At 37.6% G+C, this 22931-nt stretch overlaps 1 protein-coding gene across 1 annotated transcript in view; it reads right to left on the bottom strand.

Annotated features, from left to right (window-relative positions):
- MEI4 (meiotic double-stranded break formation protein 4) overlaps nucleotides 1–22931 on the bottom strand; it is a 210567-nt gene that overhangs the window by 137043 nt on the left and 50593 nt on the right. Inside the window, exon 3 of the mRNA XM_072735748.1 lies at nucleotides 14231–14766. Coding sequence (XP_072591849.1) covers nucleotides 14231–14766 — 536 coding nt within the window. The remainder of the gene's footprint in view (nucleotides 1–14230; nucleotides 14767–22931) is intronic.

Below are 22931 nucleotides of genomic sequence, written 5' to 3'. Positions count from 1 at the left end.
CTACAAGTTGCAAAAACTCCAACTCAAACCATCTTAAATGCTAACAAAATACACTGACTCCTCTGATTGAAAATGCAGAGATTGAGTAGGCTGCACGACTGACTTAACCTGGGTCTGGTTCAGATTTATTATGATTCTCTAGGCTTTATTTTCCTTTTATATTTGCCATTCAGATGGGGGCAAGATGACTGTAAGAGTTCTAGCTTTATGCCCTCACAAGACACTAGGCAGAGGAAAAGATGAAGAATTGCTTTTGGGAATCTCTCAGAAAATGAGGAGTAACTTTTCCAGAAGCCTAAAGGAAGACTCTCAGGGTGCCTCATTGGTCTGAAATGCCTAGAAGCCTATTCCTGGCCTGGGAGATGAAATTAGAATTAGCCTTAGACCAAGGGCTTATGGGGGTAGATGCACTTCTCTCCTGTATGGAGAAAGGGATAGGTATTTTATATTTTTCTGAAAGGGATAGCTATTTTAATAAAATCATAGGGTAAGAGTGAAAAATAAATGCTGTGTATCTGTGGTAGGGTAAAAACTGGTCCCCAAAAGATATCCACATCAAGTCCTGGGGAACCTGTGAATATCACCATCTTATTTAGAAAATGGCCCCTTTGCAGAGGCCATTAGGATAAGGATCTTGAAAGGAAGACATAATCTTGGGTTGTTTACATAGTCCCTAAATGCCCTTACTTAGATCCTTAGAAGATAGAGACAGAAGAAGATTAGACACACAGTAGGAAAGGGAGTGTGAGGAAGAAACAGAGATGTAGCCACAAGGCAAGAAATACCAGCAGCCACCAGAAGCTGTAAAAGCCAAGGAACTACTTCTCCCCTAGCATCTCTGGGGGTGTGTGGCCAAGTCAATACCTTTACCTCAGAGGTGGCCACCAGGACTGTGAGGGTAAAAATTAAAATTTCTGTTGTTTTAAAAGCAATCAAGTCTGTGGTAATTTGTTTCAACACCCCTAAGAAATTAATATAGCAGGCAACCTATCAATACATTGCAGTCTGTATTTTTCTATGCATTATGCAGCTCTCTGCCTTTCACTCTCATAACTTGAGCACACTGCCCCCCTTCAAGAAATTACTCAGATACATTCTGTCTGAGCAACAAGTTATGACCACTGTCTTGAAAGTCCTTACCCCAAACTCCTGCTCCTTCTATTTTAAAGCTATTCCTCCATGAAACCTTCCAAGTCTCACTAATTTCAATTAGGTCTTCTTTTTTATTCTCCCATTGTACCCTCTTCTTTCTCTTTCTCTTTCTCTTTCTCTTTCTCTTTCTCTTTCTCTTTCTCTCTTTCTTTCTTTCCTTTTTCTTTTTCTTCTTTCTTTTTTAATACCTGTTGTATCAGTTTACATTACCTGTTCATTTATTCAGTGGCTATCTAGATCATTAGTTCCCTTTGGCAGGGACTAATCTCATTTGTCTACCAGACTATATCTAGCATCTATGATAGCACCCAGCACATGAGAGGAATCCCTTTACTTTAGAGACCTAGCCCTAGAAAAGTACCATGGAAAAAAAACAAGTAAGTGGGTTAATGGTTAATCTTTGTATGCTCAAAATGTTCTGCTGTAAAACCATTACATCTATAAATAAATGAGAGGCAATTTCATGTTCTCAGAAATGTTTGATTTTTCCAGGCCTCACATCTGATAGCTATGATTTAAGTTTTCCCAACTCATAACTATTGATAAATACAGGCAGAGTGGGAGGGGGTTACTCTAAGCAGATTTTGAACTCCATGGAAAAACTGAACTAAAAAATGATACCTTCAAAATCCCATTTATAAAGCTTCTAGAACATTTAAAGTGTATTTCACAATATTGTTAAAGCAGAGATGAAAACATTTGTATTTTTATGTAGACACAAGCAAAAGCACATAGTTTATATTCAATTAGAAACTAGATTCTACATGCGATTATAAAGTTTCAACAGATTTGTTATTTATAGCCAATAAAGAAAATGAGGAACAGCTGATCCTATAATGTAATACACAGTACTTTATTTTCTTTTACACTTTCTGTAAACATATATTTCTGCACAAAATAAAATGCAGTAACTTATCCAAGCAAACTATAAATATTCTCATAAAATCGTGATAAATATTGGTAAGGTCTTTGATTTCTAATATTTTTTAACTCATAAATAGAAGTCAATTTATTTCTTTTGGATTTGGGACAAAAGTATACAAAAATTATTCTTTCAGTTAAGATGGAAATGAGATATAGTAGAATGAGGGAAGAATTTGTGGCCGGACACATAGGTTTGAGACCCAGGTCTTCCATGACTAGTTAATTAAGTGCTTTCAGTGAGTCTTTTAACTTGCCTGTCCTCAAATTTTTCACCTATGAGATGAAGGTAATAATAACAACCAGGACACAGAGTTGTTGTCTGAACCAGTAATAAACCCCAGGTGAAAGTGTATTACAAAATATAAAGTATAATATGAAGGTAGACTGCTGTTAATCATCTCAGGAAGAGATATTGGGATGTCAAGTATATCTTAACTGAACAGAGATCAGCTCTGTCTATTCTTCCTTCCTCTGTGTGTGCACTGAAAGTCAAACACTTCTGAAAATCCAAAGAATGTTTGATTTATACACTGATGCAGTGGTCAAAATAAGTATTAAGATCTGAGTTTATGATACAACTTGTTTCAGTAAATGCTTATTAAATTAAAGTACAACTGCAGGAACATTAGCCCAGATTTTTCTTTCCTTTTTTTTTTTTATTTTTTTATGTAAATACAGCTCTGCATGAAGATGAAATGGAGCATGGAGCCTTAACCTTTAATTCCACTTTTATTTCCCCAGGAATATCTGAGAACAAAACACACTGTGAGTAGCCTTTAAAATCCTTAAGGCAAACAGCAAGAAACTGATGAACACCTATGACAAAAACAAAAGCAGCAGAACATAAGTAAGGCTCTTTGGAAAAGTCAGCTCAGGAGCAAAAGCCTACGTCATTACTAAAATGATGTCCTAACTCACAGCAGAGAAATAGATAACAAATGTTGCTACCTGAACAGAATTAAATTAAAAGTTAATATGTTCTACTGGTTGATATAATCACGGCATGAATGAGCTTTAAGATACAACTTAAAGAGGTTCACACTGGTGAAACAAGATACTATATTTCATGAAATGTATCTTCTGATTTACCCCATGCTTTCTGAAGGCCACATCATTGCTGAGCTAAGCAAAAATGGTTGTCTAAGAGGGACTTGTCAACTATAAAATCAATGACAACATGAGAGATGCAACCCAATATAGCTCTACAGGAAGGGACTGATGCAAAAGGTAGGTGAAACCATGACACTCAAATCATTAATGTACAATGGATTTTCTATAGTTAATATAGAAAGAAAAAAAGCCGACGATGTCTACTCAGCTCATCAGTCAGTGGGAAGCTGCAACTGTGGATGGATAATTAGGGACATCACCAGATGATATCAGCTACCTGGTACACAGAAGCACTTCAGGAATGCTATTACAGTGCCAGTAAGACAGAGGTGCTGCTAAGGAAGGTACTATACACAAAAATTTGACCAAAAGTCAGAAGGTGGTATTTAAGTTATAGGCACATATGAACCATAACTTGTCATTTACTTTCAGTGTCTTTTTTTCAATACAAAAAATGCCTCATTTTGCTTCCAACATGAGCTCAGCATTGTACTAGCAATAATGAAGAGAATAAGATTCGACCCTTCCTCAAGGAGACAAGTAACAACAAGATATATATTAGCTGCTTATATGATACCAAATATTAGGCCAAGCACTTCATTTGCATTTGCCCATCGAAAATCTCCAACAGCCCCAGGAAATAATCATATTTATTATCTTCATCTTTAGATGTGGAACTTGAGTTAATTTGTCTCAGGTCACTGCTAGTAAATAAAAGTTGGGGATTCTAACTTAAGCTGTTAATCTCTCTGATGAAAACATATGAAAAGTTAAATATCCAAGCCATACTAGATAAGCTTAAATAAGACAGCGTGTGGCAAATTGAAAAGTGAATAATGGAGACCATAGCAACCACAAAAGTTTAGAAGAGAAGCCCATTTCAGGATCAGTTTGATAAGAAATAATTTAAGAGTAAAGTGAAATTTGAGCCATATCTTGGAATTTGGGTAGAACTTAGATGAGAAAAAAAGATTTATTTGAGCAGGATGGGCCAACCAGTTCTAATGATTTCCCAGACATTGTTACTTTTGAGGATCACAATATCCTTCTAAAATCCTATAAAAACTATAAGCACTTTTTAGGAAAAAGAGCATAGGCTTCTACATACAAAATCATGCATGCAATTTTAAACTGTATATCTTAAGATATTCAAGTGCTTAACAAAACATACAAGAACCTTCATGACCTGGCCTTTCTCCATCAGTTAGGCTCATTCACTGCTAAGTTCTACTCCTTCCCAAAGCAAACCTGTTCCAGGGCTCTCCAGGCTTCCTCCTACCTCACTGCCTCTTCTGGAAGAGCTTGCATACCACTCAGCATGCTTCTACAACTTATTTGTCACGTGACTCTCTTACATATTACCCATCTTCCCAGGTTCACTCAAGGCACCAAAAAGCCTTAAAAATGAAAAAAAAAATGGTGATCAACCAGATGGGGAAATCAAGACCAGAAAAAAAACAGAGGCAAAGCAGGGAACAAAGAAGACATAAACATTTTGTATCTTATTCTCCCTCTGCTTGTGTCTCTCTCTCTCTCTCTCTCTCTCTCTCTCTCTCTCTCTCTCCCCCTGTATCTCTCATGAATAAATAAAATCTTTAAAAAAAATGATTATTCATCATGACCAAGTGGGATGTATCCCGGGATGCAAGGCTGGTTCAACACTCGTAAAGCAATCAATGTGATAGATCATATCAACAAGAAAAAAAACAAGAACCATATGATCCTCTCAACAGATGCAGAGAAAGCATTTGATAAAATATTGCATCCATTCCTGATCAAAACTCTTCAGAGTGTAGGGATAGAGGGAACATTCCTCAGCATCCTAAAAGCCATCTACGAAAAGCCCACAGCAAATATCATTCTCAATGGGGAAACGCTGGGAGCCTTTCCCCTAAGATCAGGAACACGACAAGGATGTCCACTCTCACCACTGCTATTCATCATAGTACTAGAAGTCCTAGCCTCAGCAATCAAGCAGCAAAAAGAAAAAAAAGGCATCCAAATTGGCAAAGAAGAAGTCAAACTCTCCCTCTTCGCCAATGACATAATACTCTACATAGAAAACCCAAAAGACTACACCCCAAGATTGCTGGAACTCATACAGCAATTTGGCAATGTGGCAGGATACAAAATCAATGCCCAGAAATCAGTGGCATTTCTATACACTAACAATGAAACTGAAGAAAGAGAAATTAAGGAGTCAATCCCATTACAATTGCACCCAAAAGCATAAGATACCTAGGAATAAACCTAACCAAAGAGGTAAAGGATCTATACCCTAAAAACTAAAGAAAACTTCTGAAAGAAACTGAGGAAGACACAAAGAGATGGAAAAATATTCCATGCTCATGGATTGGAAGAATTAATATTGTGAAAATGTCAATGCTACCCAGGAAATGTACACGTTTAATGCAATCCCTATCAAAATACCATGGAACTTTCTTCACAGAGTTGGAACAAATCATCTTAAGATTTGTGTGGAATCAGAAAAGACCCCGAATAGCCAGGGGAATATTGAAAAAGAAAACCAGAGCTGGGGGCATCACAATGCCGGATTTAAGGTTGTACTACAAAGCTGTGATCATCAAGACAGTGTGGTAACTGGCACAAAAACAGACACATAGATTAGTGGAACCTACTAGAGAACCCAGAAATGGGCCCTCAACTCTATGGTCAACTAATATTCCACAAAGCAGGAAAGACTATCCACTGGAAAAAGGACGGTCTCTTCAATAAATGGTGCTAGGAAAATTGGACAGCCACACGCAGAAGAATGAAACTAGAGCATTTTCTTACACCATATACAAAGATAAAACTCCAAATGGATGAAAGATCTAAATCTGAGACAAGAATCCATCAGAATCCAAGAGGAGAACACAGGCAACACCCTTTTTGAACGTGGCCACAGCAACTCCTTGCAAGATACATCTATAAAGGAAAGGAAAACAAAAGCAAAAATGAATTATTGGGACTTAATCAAGATCAAAAGCTTCTGCACAGCAAAAGAAACAGTCAACAAAACTAAAAGACAACCTACAGAATGGGAGAAGGTATTTGCAAATGACATAGCAGATAAAGGACTAGTATCCAAGATCTATAAAGAACTTATGAAACTCAACACCCAAGAAACAAACAATCCAATCATGAAATGGGCCAAAGACATGAACAGAGATTTCACAGAGGAAGACATAGACATGGCCAATAAGCACACGAGAAAATGCTCCACATCACTTGCCATCAGGGAAATACAAATCAAAACCACAATGAGATACCACCTCACCTGTTAGTGAGGGAAATTAACAAGACAGGAAACAACAAATGTTGGAGAGGATGTGGAGAAAGGGGAACCCTCTTACACTGTTGGTGGGAATGTGAAATGATACAGCCACTCTGGAAAAGTGTATGGAAGTTCCTCAAAGAGTTAAAAATAGAACTTCCCTATGACCCAGCAATTGCACTATTGGGGATTTACCCCAAAGATACAGATGCAGTGAAATGCCAGGACACCTGCACCCCAATGTTTATAGCAGCAATGTCCACAATAGCCAAACTGTGGAAGGAGCCTTGGTGTCCATCGAAAGATGAATGGATAAGGAAGATGTGGTCTATGTATACAATGGAATATTACTCAGCCATTAGAAATGACAAATATCCACCATTTGCTTCAACTTGGATGGAACTGGAGGGTATTATGCTGGGTGAAATAAGTCAATCAGAGAAGGACAGACATTATATGGTTTCTCTCATTCGGGGAACACAAAAAATAGTGAAAGGGATTAAAGGGGAAAGTAGAGAAAATGAGTGGGAAATATCAGTGAGGGTGACGGCACATGGGAGACTCCTAACTCTGGGAAACAAACAAAGGGTGGTTTGGGAAGGGAAATGGAAAGGGAGATGGGCGTGGTGTTGGGGTGACTGGGTGATGGGTACTGAGAGGCACTTGACAGGATGAGCACTGGATGTCACGCTATATGTTGACAAATTGAACTCCAATAAAATATATATACAAAAAAAATAAAAAAGAAATACACAAGAAAATTTTTTGAAAATCAGAACCAAAGCATGAAATATCAGACTCTGGAACCCACCAAGGACTCAAGAAAAGGAGTTTTAAAAGACCCATATTGAGGTACACCATCCTGTAGTTACAAAACAATGGAAATAAGAGAGATGCTAAATGCTTCTGGGAATACAGGAAGGTGGGGGACTAAACCACATTCAAGGAATTAAAGTCACAGTTACGGTGGAATTCTCATTAGCAACACCCGAACATAGAAGTTAGCAGAAAAATGTCTTAAAATGGAAAATTGATTTCCAACCGGGAAATCAATTCTAATCCATCAATAAAGTTTAAAGTTAGAATAAAATATTTTAAATAAATAAATATTTTAAAAGTTTATAACCCATAAACCCATATTAAGTTAGCTCATAAAGAATATACATCACCAAACGAAGTTATAAACCAAGAAACAGAATATATGAAATCCAGGACTATGAGATCCAACACAAGTAAGCAGCAGAGAATTCCAAGGTGGCAATTAAAGGATAAGAAGCCCCTGGAGTAATGCTGAGCAGAAAACATAGGGAACATCAGCCCAGATTAGAACAGGAAGATGGAGGGCTGCTGGACATGTTTCTTTAAACAGAGATGGACCTGATAAATGGTTTAATTTGGCCACACTGAGAAGATGTTATAACCCTATCACAGTGATTGAAAGAAAAATCAATTATGGGTACATAGAAAACTAAGCAAATAGGGGAAAAAAAGTAATTCTGAGCAATTATCTTTAGAAAAAAGTTGTACAAATAGGAAATGAAATCACTGTGTAGTATCTATCTCCATGCTAATAAAATTACATACTTATAATAGCATAAATATGTAATATTGATTTAGCTAAAACTTATGATAAAACCTATGTCTGGAGAGTAGGTAGAGGAGGGCAGCTACATTAGACATAAATTTTTCTCTTCCATGATACAAAGTGAACAGATAAAAAGGAGAGTAACTGGAGTGCCTGGCTGGCTCAGTTGGTAGAGTATCCAACACTTGATCTCAGGGTCATGAGTCTAAGCCTCACATTGGAGGTAGAGCCTACCTAAAATAAAAATGTAAATACATACATACATACATACAAACATACAAAGAAAGAAACAATGAAAGAAAGAAAGAAAGAAAAAAAGAAAGAAAGAAAGAAAGAAAGAAGAAAGAAAGAAAGAAAGAAAGAAAGAAAGAAAGAAAGAAAGAAAAGAAAGAAAGAAGAAAATCTGAGAAACAGCAGTGTACCCCTTTTATTTAAAAACACAGGTGTAATGGTGGCAGAATGGGAGTCAAAATCTGGTAGTGCTGGTCTCTGAGGGGTGATACTAAGGAGGGGGTGTGCCACAGGACTAGCTCTTTGTTGTTGTAAGTATAGAATATTGTCTGACTTTTAAAAATATATTGATAGGGCAGCCCGGGTGGCTCAGCAGTTTAGTGCCACCTTTGGCCCAGGGCCTGATGCTAAAGACCCAGGATTGAGTCCCACATGGGGCTCCCTGCATGGAGCCTGCTTCTCCCTCTGCCTGCGTCTCTGCCTCTCTCTCTCTCTCTCTGTCTCTAGTGAATAAATAAAAAATAATAAATAAATAAATAAATAAATAAATAAATAAATAAATAAATAAAATAATAAAATAAAATAAAATAAAATAAAATAAAATAAAATAAAATAAAAATATATTCATAGGTTTCCACTCCTGGGAAGTAGATTTACTTATCTTCACTCCTCTCACTAAGTGCAACTGAAAACTCTGGACATTATCTATAAGTCAAACCTGAGAAGATTAACAGACCAGCTTAAGACAAAAGGACAAAATGGTAAGTTCCATGGTTTTCCTTTTGCCTCATATGTCCCAGATTTGGAGTGAAAAAAGCCAACGGCCTAGAAATGTTAATGGGCATGGACAAAACAAAAATAACAACAACAAAAGCGAAAGGGCAGAGAAGAGGCTGCCTAGCAGGATGGAAGGCTTTCAGAGATACTCTCCAAACAAACAGCCAAATGCCACAGAAAAAACACTGTGGCCCACCCCACTCACATGAGCAAAGGCCAACTGGGAAGCCTAGTACTTCCACCCTCTCCAGGCTATAATGAGATGCCCTCAGCCCACTGCTAGGCACCAAGGTGAGCCCTGAGGATCTAAACGGAGGAAGGCCCGGCATATAGCCACAAATACAGATTCTAGTGGAGGAGAATAACAAGTCAGTAGCTATTGGACAGTGTTATGCGCACTGTGGTGATTTTACGTGAGAGATATTTAACCTGCAAAAGGAAAAGAAGTTGGAAGCTGGGTGGGAGGGAAGGCTTCTTTGAGGAGCTAACCCTAGAGCTCAATTTGTAAGGATAGGTAGAACTAACCAGAGAGAAGAAGGCTGTCCCAGGCCAAGAGACTGACAGGTACTAGGAAGAGAATAGAAAGTACCTGAAACTACAAATAATTCCATCTGACTGGAGTGAAGAGTGGTTAGGAGGCAACACAGAAAGACAATGTCAAACAGGCTGGATAGGGACCAGGCAGAGAAGGGCCTTGCGGGCTGTGGTGAAGAATGTGTGCTTGCCTGCTTCCGTCTTCTCTCTCTCTCTTTTTTTAATTCTAGTGTAGCTTACAGTGTCACATTGGTTTCGGGTGTACAACACAGTGATTTAACAGTTCCATACATTACTCAAAGCCCATCAAGAGAATGCGTGCTTTCTTGTAAGTCCAAGAGGAGCCCCTAAAGGATCTTTGGCATTTTTTAATGATCACTCTGACAGTGCTGAGGAGGATGGGTTAGAGGAGGATCAGGTGAGTCAGGAATCTGAAAGGAAATTAATTTCCTTTCAGGAATCCAGACAGGAAGGGATGAACATACAGACCATAGCAGTGGGGATTATATAAGCAATATCTGCATATATCCTATAATCTGGTTCAGTTTTACCAAATCTGAGGTTTTTGAGAAGGAAGAATGAAAATGGAAAGCAGTGCCACATTCAACTCTAATAGTAGGTGCTTAGTGTTCACAGGGCTAACTAGTTTGGAGGCCTTGGGCAAATCTCTCTGAGCCTCATTTTTCTTATCTAACAAATGGCAACCATACCTATCTCACAGAGTTGTTTATAAATATATAATTACATAATAGATGTAAAAATATTAAGCACCGTGTATTATTTCCTGTTGCTGCCATTTGAAACTACCACAACTGCACTGGCATAATGCAACACAAATCTATTTAGTCACAGTTCTAGAAGTTAGAAGTCTGAAGTGGGTCTCACTGGGCCAAAAGAAGTCTGAAGGTGTTGCCAGGCCTGCATTCTTTGTGGAGGCTCTCAAGAAAAATCCAGTTCCTTGCCTTTTCCAATCTGCAGTTCTTGGTTCATGGCTCCTTCCTTCATCTTTAAAGCCAACATTTTAAGTTTCTGTCCAATTTGGACACGGACTCTCCTGCCTCCCTCTTTCACTTCAAAAACCCTGTGAGTACTAGGTCCACATGGATACACAGGCTAATCTCCTCATCCCATGATCAGCAACCTTAATTTTCCACCCTCATCCCATCATGTAACTTAAAATATTTACAGATTCCAGGGATTAGGATGTGAACATATTTGGCAGATCATTATTCTGACTACCATATATACAAAAGATTCTAATTTAATATCTGCTTGGGGGTCAATTTTTTTTCAGTTTCACAACTAATATGTCCAGGAGTTGTTTTATGGCTTAAAAAATAAGAAATTGAAGAGAACGTTTTCTAAGTAACTTACTAGTGTATCTGTAAGATTTAGTGACATATGCTAAGTACCTAAAAGCTCAAAGATAACTATAGATTTTCATATTTAACTTAATATAATCTTTCCTGTCTCTTCAAAACAAATTAAAATTTAAGCAGAGACCCTGCAAAATCTAAATAGAATCATAAGCAGCATTCTGGTGCTTAACTTCTATGACAGTATCCGGGCTTATGAAAAAATAAGTGGAAGAAATAACTGATCGTAGAAATAAGCATTTTCTGAGGTCTGGAAATACAGGAAAGGTCAGGCTATCAGTCAAACAAAGGGCATTAAATATCTCAAAGGCAAACATTCCTGACCCCAAGGCAAGGAGGCAGGTAAAAGAAGAACATACCATACCAGGGCCTATAAGCAGAAGGCAAGTGAAGTCAAGACTGCTTCCCAGGACCCCCAGAGCAAGCCTAGTGCAGACCTCTGTAAGCCATATGGTTCCAAGACACCTGTCAAATATGTCATTGTGGATTTTACCTTCTAGTTCCACACTCACAGTTATCCTAAAAATATGATATAGACATAATACTAAGATAACAACTCCTAAAAATTTGTTATTAAGTAAAGATAGCATATACTAGAGCACAAAAATAAATAGGATTTATCCAAATCTGAAAAAAATCACAAATCATACATGTAATTTCCCAAAACTTATTTTCCCCCAAAACTTAATAATTTCAAAAAAACTATAATTAGGGAATTTTTCAAAACAATTTCCATGGTGTCTCATTTCAATCCTCTATCTCCTTAATATATATAGCCCTGACATAACTGACATTCCCACTGATAACTTTAAGATTCTGAAAGACGCCAACTTCTCATTGATCGTTAAAGAAAAACTAAGCTATGGCCCTAATAATTTTACTACTAAATGTATTGAGAATATGTAAAAAATATATATTTTATTTAAAACCTGGTTATAGATGATTTATAAATACATGAAATCCCTGTCAGACTATTAAATATTCATACCACAACTTTTCCTAGCACATTGCACAGACATAACTTTAACAAAATGAATAGCAGGGTTGGCGTTTCTAAGTAATACAATTTAAACATTTCCAATCATGGAAACAAGGTTTTCCCAAAGAAGCAGATTTTTTTTCTAAACCATGGCATTTTGTATTAATCAAAAATAGTAACAATAAAAAATGCAATAGGAGCTATCCTATATTTCACATCAGAATATATTCTTTCTTGAAACTAAAAAAAAAAGAAAAAAGAAAAAAGCATTTACAAAGAGCAATCATTATTCTTTTTTTTTTTAAAATAAGCTTTGTGAACATATCTGGAAGATGATGATGATGGTAATAAAGACAACAAAAGTTTGTATGATTTAATCTAAGAAGCTTTAACTGGCAAGAAAAAAAAAATTCCCAAAGAGAATATCATTAAAACTTATTTATGAATCACCATCTTAATTTTAAATGCAGTGAGCAATTTTATGATTCTACTTTCACTACATGCAACAATTACTTCTCCAGAAAAAGACCAAAGCCCTTCATTCACTCATTCCCCCACTGCTGACCAACTATTCAACAACAGCTTGCACCAAGGCAAATTGGGTACAGCAAATACACTTCAGATCCACCCATACCATCCACCCATACCATCACAAGCTTCTACATACTCCCTCCATCCAAGTCTCAAGACTACTCATGGGTATTCTAATCCTTAAGTGAAAGACGATAGACTGAAAAATATATATGCATCATCTGTTAACTGATAAAAAATATAAACACCAGTACCTGGAAGGCTCCAAGTCAACATAAAACCTTTTTAAAGTAATTTTAAAAGAAAGCAAAAATATGCAAAAAGATTAAACATTAAATATGAGATTTTTAAAAAATATTTTATTTATTTATTCATGAGACACACAACAGAGAGAGAGGCAGAGAAACAGGCAGAGGGAGAAGCAGGCTCCATGCCTGAAGCCTGATGAGGGACTCGATCCCAGAACTACTGGATCACGCCCTGAGCCAAAAGCAGACGCTCAACCACTGAGCCACCCAGGTGTCCCTAAATATGAGATATTTATTAATGGTGAGGAAAACAGATTATACACCTCAGATACTACTATGGAAAATCTGATATATAATTCTTGATTGATCGTATCAGGTAGAAAAAAATTTCAGGTTGCCAGACAGAAAATTCACCTTTCACAAATGCCAAAAGCTTAATCATAATGTTTCTATAATATTGGTCAAACCATACATTAACAGAGAAGAACAAATGTATATGCAACAAATTAGGTTATTAGATCAAATTTTGTTAGTTTTAAAAATTCAGGTAAAGCCTACACCATATAAAATTCAGATAATGGCAGTAAGGACAAACACTTGACAATGATGTATCAAAAGAAACAAGGTCTAACAATTTTTTTCCTGCAGTGAAACACCCGTTAATAAGTTAAGATAGACCTTTTAGTCTCCTCCTGATATTTTTAGTAGTCAATTAGAAGAATTAAAATGTGAATACATTTGGAGTTTCCCAAACAAAGGATCAGATAGTAAGGAAGATAGGAAGTAATACAAAAAAGAAACTATCCATTATGTCTCAAGTCAAACAGCAAAACAACAGCAGGTTACCTCAATGTCATTTGTTAAAAAAGAATCCCTGAGTCAACCTTACTAAGTTACCTTAAATAAATAAGAAAAAAAAATAATAAAGCCATATATTAGTGTTCTTCAGCCGATTTACTCATTTAATCCACAACTGCAGAGGGTCCGTGGGGCATTATGCCACTTACAATGGAAATTCTAAAAGAAGAGAAAAATATTCTTTGACCTCCAGGCATCTGGTAGTTAATGCCAGAAAAAGAACAAATTCAATACAGTACAGGTAATCCATCATGAGGAATTTAACACTCATAGAAGTTATAGATTGGGAAACCATTAAATGCTAGTGGTTTTTTGAAAAATATTGAGACTTTATGAGCAATAGGAAGTAAATATAGGCAAGGGGGAAAAAAGAAGATAAGAATTCAAGGACAGCAATAAAAAACAGGGAAGATAACTCAAGTAGAGAAGCACAAGCTGGAAGCAGAGCCATCTATGGAGAGAACGATGCTGCAGCAGAGGCCAGAGAAGGGGGCATGACATATGAGTGAGAGCTGGAGATGGCTGCAAAAGGTCTACCTGGAGCCTCTGAACCACAAGTCTTAAAGGGACAGCAATCAACATCCAAAGGGAATGTTTACCAAAATTATTGGCATATTATTTCATGAAAATAAGAGATTTAATACTTACCCGATTTAAATGGTTGCTCCTTAAAATAACCTGTAGTAGAGTTTTCTCAAATTCTTCTAACTTCTTGGAACACTTTTTAAGAATATGATTAGATAAGTGACAATCACTGATCAATCCAGCTAAAGTATCAACAGCATCTGCCCAAAAGCTTGAAAAAGGAAATTTGGGTTTACGGTAAAAAGTGATCAGGCCATCCAGCAACTGAAAAACAGAATCGGATACTGTGGAAAAGTCATTTTCAAAGTGGCTTAAGTCTGTTTTCAGACTCCCTGATTCTGTCAAGTTCTTCAGTTCAAGTAGACGTTGCAAGAATTGCATGTGGGAAAACAGAGGATTTTCCACAGTGGCACCATGTCTTTTCACAATGGGCAGGGGCAGAAAGGGTGTGGGGGTGCAGGTCTCCACAAAATGCTGGGGCATCTCTGAAGGTTCACTTCTCTCCTCATTTGATAAATCACACCCAGAATCTTCCAGCTGACTTAATGTATTTTCAGAACTTCCAGATTCCTGAGCCTGCAACTGGGAAGTTGGGTCTCCTGAAACAGAAAGGAATAAGTGTTATCTTTCTGTCAATTTCTTCATATAAAAACTAGAGAAGGGCACCTGGGTGGCTCAGTTGGTTAAGTGTCCAACTCTTGAATTTGGCTCAGGTCACGATCTCAGGATTGTGAGATCAAGCCCCATGTCGGGCTCCATGCTGAATGTAGAGCCTACTTAGAAGTCTCTCCCTCTCCCCCCACCACCCGGCTTGTGCTTGTTCTTTCTCAACAACAACAACAATAAAACTAGACAGATTTTCTAACTTAAAATACTTAAAATACTAAATGAAGAAAAACCTACTAAACATTTAAAAACTAGTAGCATAAAAATCAAAAAGAGGAAAAACTGTGAAAGAAATTGCTTAAGCTGACTACAGAATGAGCTCCGGTAGAAAGTAAAGGTGATTCCCCCATATTTTTTCAGGTCACTATCTCTCATCCAACTATGTGCCATTCTTGAAAGACACAGAGAAGAAACCACAAGACCTGAGGAGGTAACTGGTAGAGATTCCAAAAGGTAACTAACTACAGGGCAATAAGGTATATCCAGAGATAGAGATGTGCTCAGGACACTAGGAAAACAGGAGGACCACCAAACAGCGTGCCCTGGTTGGATTAGTGCATCTTAGAAGAGGTGATAGTGGAACTACTTTATAAAGCAAATGTAGGCATTCCAAGTTAAAAGTTAGGGGAATGCAGGAAGAGAATTCTATATACCAAAAGGTAAGAGCTAAAGTATAGACTCAAGAAGGAAAATAAAAGCATTTGTGTGTATAAGGAGCCATAAGTAGTTTGATGTTCATTTACAGAAAATATGAAGCAAGATACTAAAAGAAAGAAATATGTAGAGGTCAGCTCATCAAAGATCTTAGAAGGCATATAAAGGGGCTTAGAATATAGGAAGAGTGAATGTAATTCAAATTTAAATAATGTAAGACCCTTCTGGAAAAATTACACATCCACATGTATGCCTGATATATAAAAATAAGTACCTGTAAACAACTTATACATATGTGTGTGTGTACTTATAATTATTCAAGCAAACCTACATCTGTATCAAGAGAGATAAACAGATGGATAGGTAGAGTGAGATCTCATAGATCCTTGGAAGGATCAGAATCTTCTGATACTGACTGAGAGATACTGCAGTTAAAGCTAACCTAGTAATTTTAGGTCATTCTTTGACAGAGATGCCATCATAAACACAAATAAGGTTACTGTCTATAAAATGATTATCAGTAAAATATACACACAAAATTGAGAAATTCTCATTGAATGCATATATATACATGCATATATTTATGAAACCAAGGCTGGGAAATATTGCTGCCAGCAATGAAAGACACTAAATAGTGTAATGCAGGAAAGAGAAATGGCTTTATTTTTCATTTCACAGATCACTCCCTCTATTGGCTGCATGAAAGGCAGATTTGAGGAGGACACAATGAGACATTGAAGGATGTCCTAATATCAGATGATGAAAGAAATGAACCATGCAGTTGCTGTGGAAAAGAAAGGAAGGGGCTGACCAAGGAAATAAATATAAAACATCAAAATATAATCTAGAAGCCAGCGAACTGATTAGGTATGGGTAATGAAGTTGAGGTAGGAATAAATTTCTCCTTTGTTTCTGACTCAGGTGACCAGGTAAATGACAGCACTACTAATTGAAATGGTAAAAACACAGACAAAAAAACTGGCTTAGGAGAAATGATGGGAGTTCAGGTTTGGTCTTATAAACTGCGAAGCAACTGGAGAAACTCTAGGCAAAGAGACTGACCTAGAAATTGGTCCCATGAGCCTAAGGGTGGGGAAAAAGTCCAGACTGAAAATACATTTTTAGGAGTCATCAGTATGTAGGTGGTACATGAAATCATGAAAATGGTTATGATCACTTGGAAAGAGCATAAGAAGTGACTAGAACAGATCAAAGAGGGACCTTGAGGAGTATCAATATTTGAGGGCTGACTAGAAAATAAAAATAATTAAAGAGACGGAGAAGGAACAATTAAAGAGGTACAAAAAGAATAAAAATGACTGTGTTATGAAAATCAAGGACAAAGTTTCAAGGAGAATTACATGCATTAGAGAAGTCCATAAAATACAAAGCTGAAAAAAAAAATATGTTGGAATTACTCATTAGAAAATCACCAGTGATTGGATCCACAGAAGCCTTGCTCAGGCAGGGTGGTGGACAGAGGCCAGAAGGCAATAGGAGTGAATGGGCAGAAAGTCAGAGAAGATTGGCCGAGGCTTCTGAGGAGTTGGATCAGGAAAGTATAAAATGGGAGATAATTGCAGGCAAATGTGGCATGTCAAATTAGGAGAAGCTTGAGCAATTATAGACTAAGAAGAAAAAAACAACACAGAAGCAAAATTTGGAGTTATAAGAAAAATTTAAAAAGCCAGGTGAGGCCTGGCCTTGGAAAAGGCAGGGGGAGACTGAGTCAAAGACCCCAGTGGATAGGTTGTACTTAATGATACAGGATGCAGAAGTAATTTTTTTTTTTCTTTGAGGCTAAAAGAAAGAGAATGAAAATGTATAGGAGATGTAAAATAAAGAATACAAAAAAAAAAAAAAATACCCTTAGCATACAGGAAGTTAAAGGAGATTTCACCAGAGTCATTTTTTAAAGTTAGAGATGAGGGGATACTGGTTGATCAGGGCATGGGAAGAATGATGAGAGGAACCCTCCTCATCTTACATTGGAAATCTATCTGATTTGTTGCTCTTTTGTCCCTCAGTACAAATAGAAGGTGATGATGAAGCAAAATGAGAAGATCAGGCTTTGATTTAGAGTTCATTCAATTAACAAATGTCTGCTATAACCACCAGAAATGTGCAACTATGTGCTTGCTAATTATCACGACAGGATCTGTACTCTGTGGTAAGGGGATAACGCAGTAAGTTCATAAATGTGGTGGTAACCCAAACGGTGAACTATTAGCAAAGCATTTAACTATATGTGACTATTTCTATACTAAAACAGGCACACAGCCTGCTCATTTTAAGCCACCAGACAATTTTTTTTTTCTTATGAGCAAGAATAAGTATTTGAAATGACTTCTCACCCTTCACAAAAGGGTGAGGGATTACAGTAATTATTTAGATAGATTATATTTTTCTTTCATGGAATTCAAAATGGTTCTTCACTAAGAAAGTGAACATAAGTTTAAATATTTCATGAACCTACTCAACTTTCCATCAAGGTAAGCTGAACTTCATGGATGATGATTTTACAGAAGACATAAAATGAATTCTACCAACAACTAGACTGGGAAGCAAAAAGCTGTTTTCTTGTTTCTGCTTTTTACTCCTCATTGGCGTTATCTCCTGGCAAGTCATAACCATTCCATCCCATCTCCTTCAAGTGCTGATAGGTACATATTTGCCAGGAATAGTTCTACAAGTGCATGTATTCTGGGCATAGGAATATACACTGACCATCACACTCCCTGGCTGCTTCATTTCTACACCTGCAGAAAAGACTGATGAGGGCATATGTTGAAGATGCCAATGTGGGAAACCACACATAGAGCAATGTCCTCTCGGTGCCCTAAAGTAATGCATAAACTCCACCAGCAAGGACCACAGTGAGCCTTCATGCAATATGGCTTACAGTATTAAAGTCACTCTGTCAAAATTAATAGAAGAATCTCATATTCACATTTCACTTTACAAAGCACTTTCACATAAAATAATTCAATTGTTCCCAACAACCCTTGAACATGTGTTATTATTATCCCTAATTTACCAATAAGGAAATGCAGCCTCAACTTGATTAAGAGGTCTAAGAAAAGTCACAGAGGGAGAAGTGAAACCAATTACTCGGTTCCAAGTCCAATCATCTAACCACAGCAAAAGGCTTGTGTGTTCCCATGCCAGCTTCTGTACATACCCCTGGCTCTTTAAATGGGTCTTACAGAACTCATTCTACTCAGATTCTACTCATTTGCTTGGATGACTTTTCTCAAAATAAATCTTGAAGCTTGACTAACAAAGCATCGTACCCAAAGGAGAGAAGAGAAAATGAAGCCATGCTACTGCAACTTTCTGTAATTTCTGTTTTTCCAGAAGGGACTAAGGTGAAGCAGTAGTCAAATGATGTTTCTCTCTTAATTTGTTATTGGGCTTAAGGGATTGAGGACTGTAATTTCTCTCCAAGTTATTGGAGATGATCTAATCAACATATTTGTCATTAGATTTAAAGAGACAGTAAAGTACACATACACAGATCCTGATCAGAGTCCAGCACATATTAAATGCTCAGAAATATTATCTATTATTTTTAAATGATAATAGATACCAAGAATCTAAATTATGCTAAAGCATGACATCATATATAAAAGTGCATAAAATATCAATTAAAATTACAGATCCTGTCTAAAATACCCTATAGTCCCTCTCTTATACCCCAGAACTCAGGCTTACAATTCCATTTCACTGGACCTTTGTTTCTTCATCTTCTTCCAATTGTTAAATTCCATCCTAATCCCACTTACCATTTATGAGTAGATCTCAAGCACGCTCAACAAAACAGAGCTGTGCCCGCCAGCTACACATCCCACCCCTGAATCAAATGTATTTTCTGCTGCACCCCAAATTGTCACATCCACATCAATTCTTGATACCTTTTGTCACCCATTTCTACAGTCCCTACATTACTTATAAATTTAGACCCATAGAACCAGCTGTCTAAAAGACATCCATACACCTTTAAAATTCCATCAACTTTTTGTTTATAAAACTACAAATCATCTTCATGCACTGCACACATAAACATACAATTCTTGTTTGTACAGCATACAGCCAATTTCAGCCAAGAGCAAAACTATTCCTCTAATCACCAGGCCCGAGTGAGGGATCACCCTAGGCAACTTTCTTCCACCATCCACATAGAGTGAAATGCCATGTCCTGCTGATTCTACCTTCTGTACCTGTATTAGTCAGGACCCTCCAGAGAAATGGAAACAATAGGATATATACACAAGAGAGGGAGAAAAGAGATTTATTATGAGGCATTGGCTCACGTAATTATGGAGGTTGAAAAATCCCAAGATTTGTAGTCAGCCAGCCAGAGACCTAGGAGAGCAATGGTATTATATTCCAGTGAGTCTACAAAGGCCTACAAAGAGGAGCTGGCAGTGTAAGTTCCAGTCTGAAAGCCAGCAGGCTCGAGCCCCAAGGAGAGCCAATGTTTCAGGTCAAGTTCAAAGGCAGGAAGAGACCAATGCCCCAACTCAAAAGGCAGTCAGGAAGAAGGAATTCACTCTTACTCAGCCTTTTTGTTCTCTTCATGAGTTCAACAGATTGGATCAAGTCCATCCACACTAGGGTAGGTGGTCTGCTTTACTCAGTCTACTCAAATGTTCATCATGTCTAAAAATACTCTTACAGACATATCTACAGTAACACTTGACCAAATACTGGGCACTAGGTGACCCCAGCCATGTTAACACATAAAATTAACCATCATTACATATGTGAACCTATTCTTCCCTTCTCCCCTCCCCTGCTCTAGTTCACACCATCATATCTCTTGAATTGATCACTGCAACACCCTTGCCTAACTGATCGACCTGCCTTTGACTCTGTCTTCTTCTAGGCCATATTCTGAACTGACCTAAGAGTCATCCTGCTGAAATACTAATTTGATCACAGGATTATCATCCTTAAAACCTTCCAAAGGCTTCCTTTACCAGATAAGAGTCCTCTAAGATCTCAGCTTGGCCCATAGATTCTTTCACTGTGTGGACCCTGTTTACTTTTCCAGCCTTGTCTCCATCCTCACTCTTACTTATGTGTAAGTAGTATGAAACCCTTACAGTTTACCAAAAAACACCAAACTAATTCATCTTATTCTGCATTTGCACAAGGTGTTCCCACTAAGTGATATGTTCTGATACAATAACCCAGAGATGGACTGATTCTTCAAATACTGATTCAAATGCTCTGTGAAACTTTCCCTGCTCTGCCCTACGCAGAGGAAATCATTCCCCATCTGGGCTATCATGGACCTTACGCATACTTCCATTACTGCACTCATCAACCTGTTCTTGGAAGGGAGAGATTCTTGAGGACAGACACAGAGTTTGTTAATCTGGGAATTTCTATTGCCTGATGCCTGCCCTCCTACATAGTTGGTGGTGTGAATATGTAGAATATATATATTAACAAAAAGTGAGATCAAATTGCATCTCTTCAAATGAACTGAAATGTTATCTCAGGCATATATAACTTGTCAACACCAACTATGATTTTTTGGTATTAATAATAGTCACTCATATGTATTGATGAACCGAACAATTTAAAAGTAGTGTTCACGCCACCTGGTGGTCAAACAGAAACTGCTATTTTAAAGTACCACACAATTCTGAAATGACAATGTTTCACTTTGAAGGAATTGTTTGTCTTCTGCCTCTGGAAGGATGTATTTTACCATATCACAAAGCACATTTGAGAAGTGCTGACAAAGAAAAGCCTGCAGTTTTATTTAATCCCACTCCAGCAGCTGGCATCATAATTCTAGTTTTGAATACCAAGAGAGACAGCAATGTCAAATGCATGAAATTATAAGCCAATGGAATGATTCATCTTAACAGAATTGTCTTCACTGCATTACATTCACAAGACAAAACACTGTATTTGTGTGTCAGCTTGGTCCAGGACTACTTGACAGTGCAATTCCTCCCATGCTGAGTGCCCAGATTCTGAGTTTTCCTGGTTGTCCCCATCTCTCTCTCCCAAGCCACTGACCTGGCCAATTTAAACCTTCCTCATTGTTGTCTTTGACTTTCTCTTCCTATTCCAACTTCATGGGTGTCCCTACCATTCCTAGAGCCGAAAAGAACTCTGTCAGGCAGATGATTTTCAAATTTCTACCTCTAAATCCTACCTCCTCTCCCAAGCTCAAGTCCCTAGGTCTCAGCGCTTTAAAACACGTAAGTCCAAAAGAAACTGCATCCTTCACTTCCACTTGGCCCAATTCCCTGAAAACACCGCTACCATTTCCTGTCTCTATCATGTGTAACCTAAGGGTCAACACTACTGACTCCTTCCTAAATCCCCATGTACATTCCAATGACAAGTAATATTGATCCTGCCTCACTCTTCTGTTTCTTAGATTCACTAAGTTTGTTCCCATTTAGGGCCATTCCTTCTGCCTGGGATGCTCTCCCCACTCTGAACCCCAATTTTCTCAAGGCTGGTTCCTCGTTATCATTTCAGTATCTGTTAAAATGTTACTTCTTTAGAGAGACCTTATGTGACCACGCAATCTAAAGAAGCCACCACACCAGTCTCTGTCACATCTCCCTGTTTTAATTCTCTAAATGTCACTTGTCACTACCTGATCATTTCCTACCAGTCTAACCTGTCCCACCCACAAAATCTACACTCCACAACAGTCTTGGACTGACTGGTTTATTACTGCCATATCTCAGAAACTGGAATACTGAGTGAGAGATCTCAAAAGAAATTTATTATATCAATAAACACCTTTTTTATTTTATCTCCTTTTTCCCCATGCCAAAATGATTACATGTAAGATATGGGCAATGACTGGGCTGTTCCTGTCTCCAGCTCCTCCCTCCTCCATGCAACCCTAAACCCAATGCCCAATTACTGTGCCCAAATAACCTATGTGTCAGATCACCTAAAGGAACCACTTTCAGAAAGCATACTGGTTGGCACATACATAGCACACACCCAATAAATGCTAGTTTTCCTTCTATTTTCCTACTGGAAAATCTCCAAAGGCTCCTCGCTGCCTATAGAATAAAGCATGTTTTCCACTGTCACACCTCTTAATAGGCTCCAACCTAGTTTTTCATCTTATTTTCCAGAACACCTCTTCATGCTCTGTATGCCACAGTCAAATTAGATCATTTGCCAGCAGATTCCTATGTCTGTGCTTTACACTGTTCCCTCTTGCCTGAAATACCCTAGTATTCATAGCTTTCTAAATCCTACCCATCCTTCAAATCAGCAACATCCTCCAAAAAGACTTTCAAAAGTCCTATTCTTTAAGTCAAAATAATCACTCTCTCTCCTCTAAACGTCAGTATCTTTCTCTGGACCATAGTCTCATTGGGTATAATTAGTGATGTGATCTTGCTCCCAATATAGTGTCTGATTCTATGGGCACCTATCTCTCTACATT

Source organism: Vulpes vulpes, chromosome 1 (assembly GCF_048418805.1).
Source record: "Vulpes vulpes isolate BD-2025 chromosome 1, VulVul3, whole genome shotgun sequence".
NCBI lineage: Eukaryota > Metazoa > Chordata > Mammalia > Carnivora > Canidae > Vulpes > Vulpes vulpes.
Note: the sequence above shows the minus strand (reverse complement) of the source record. Positions and strands in the feature narration are given on the sequence as shown.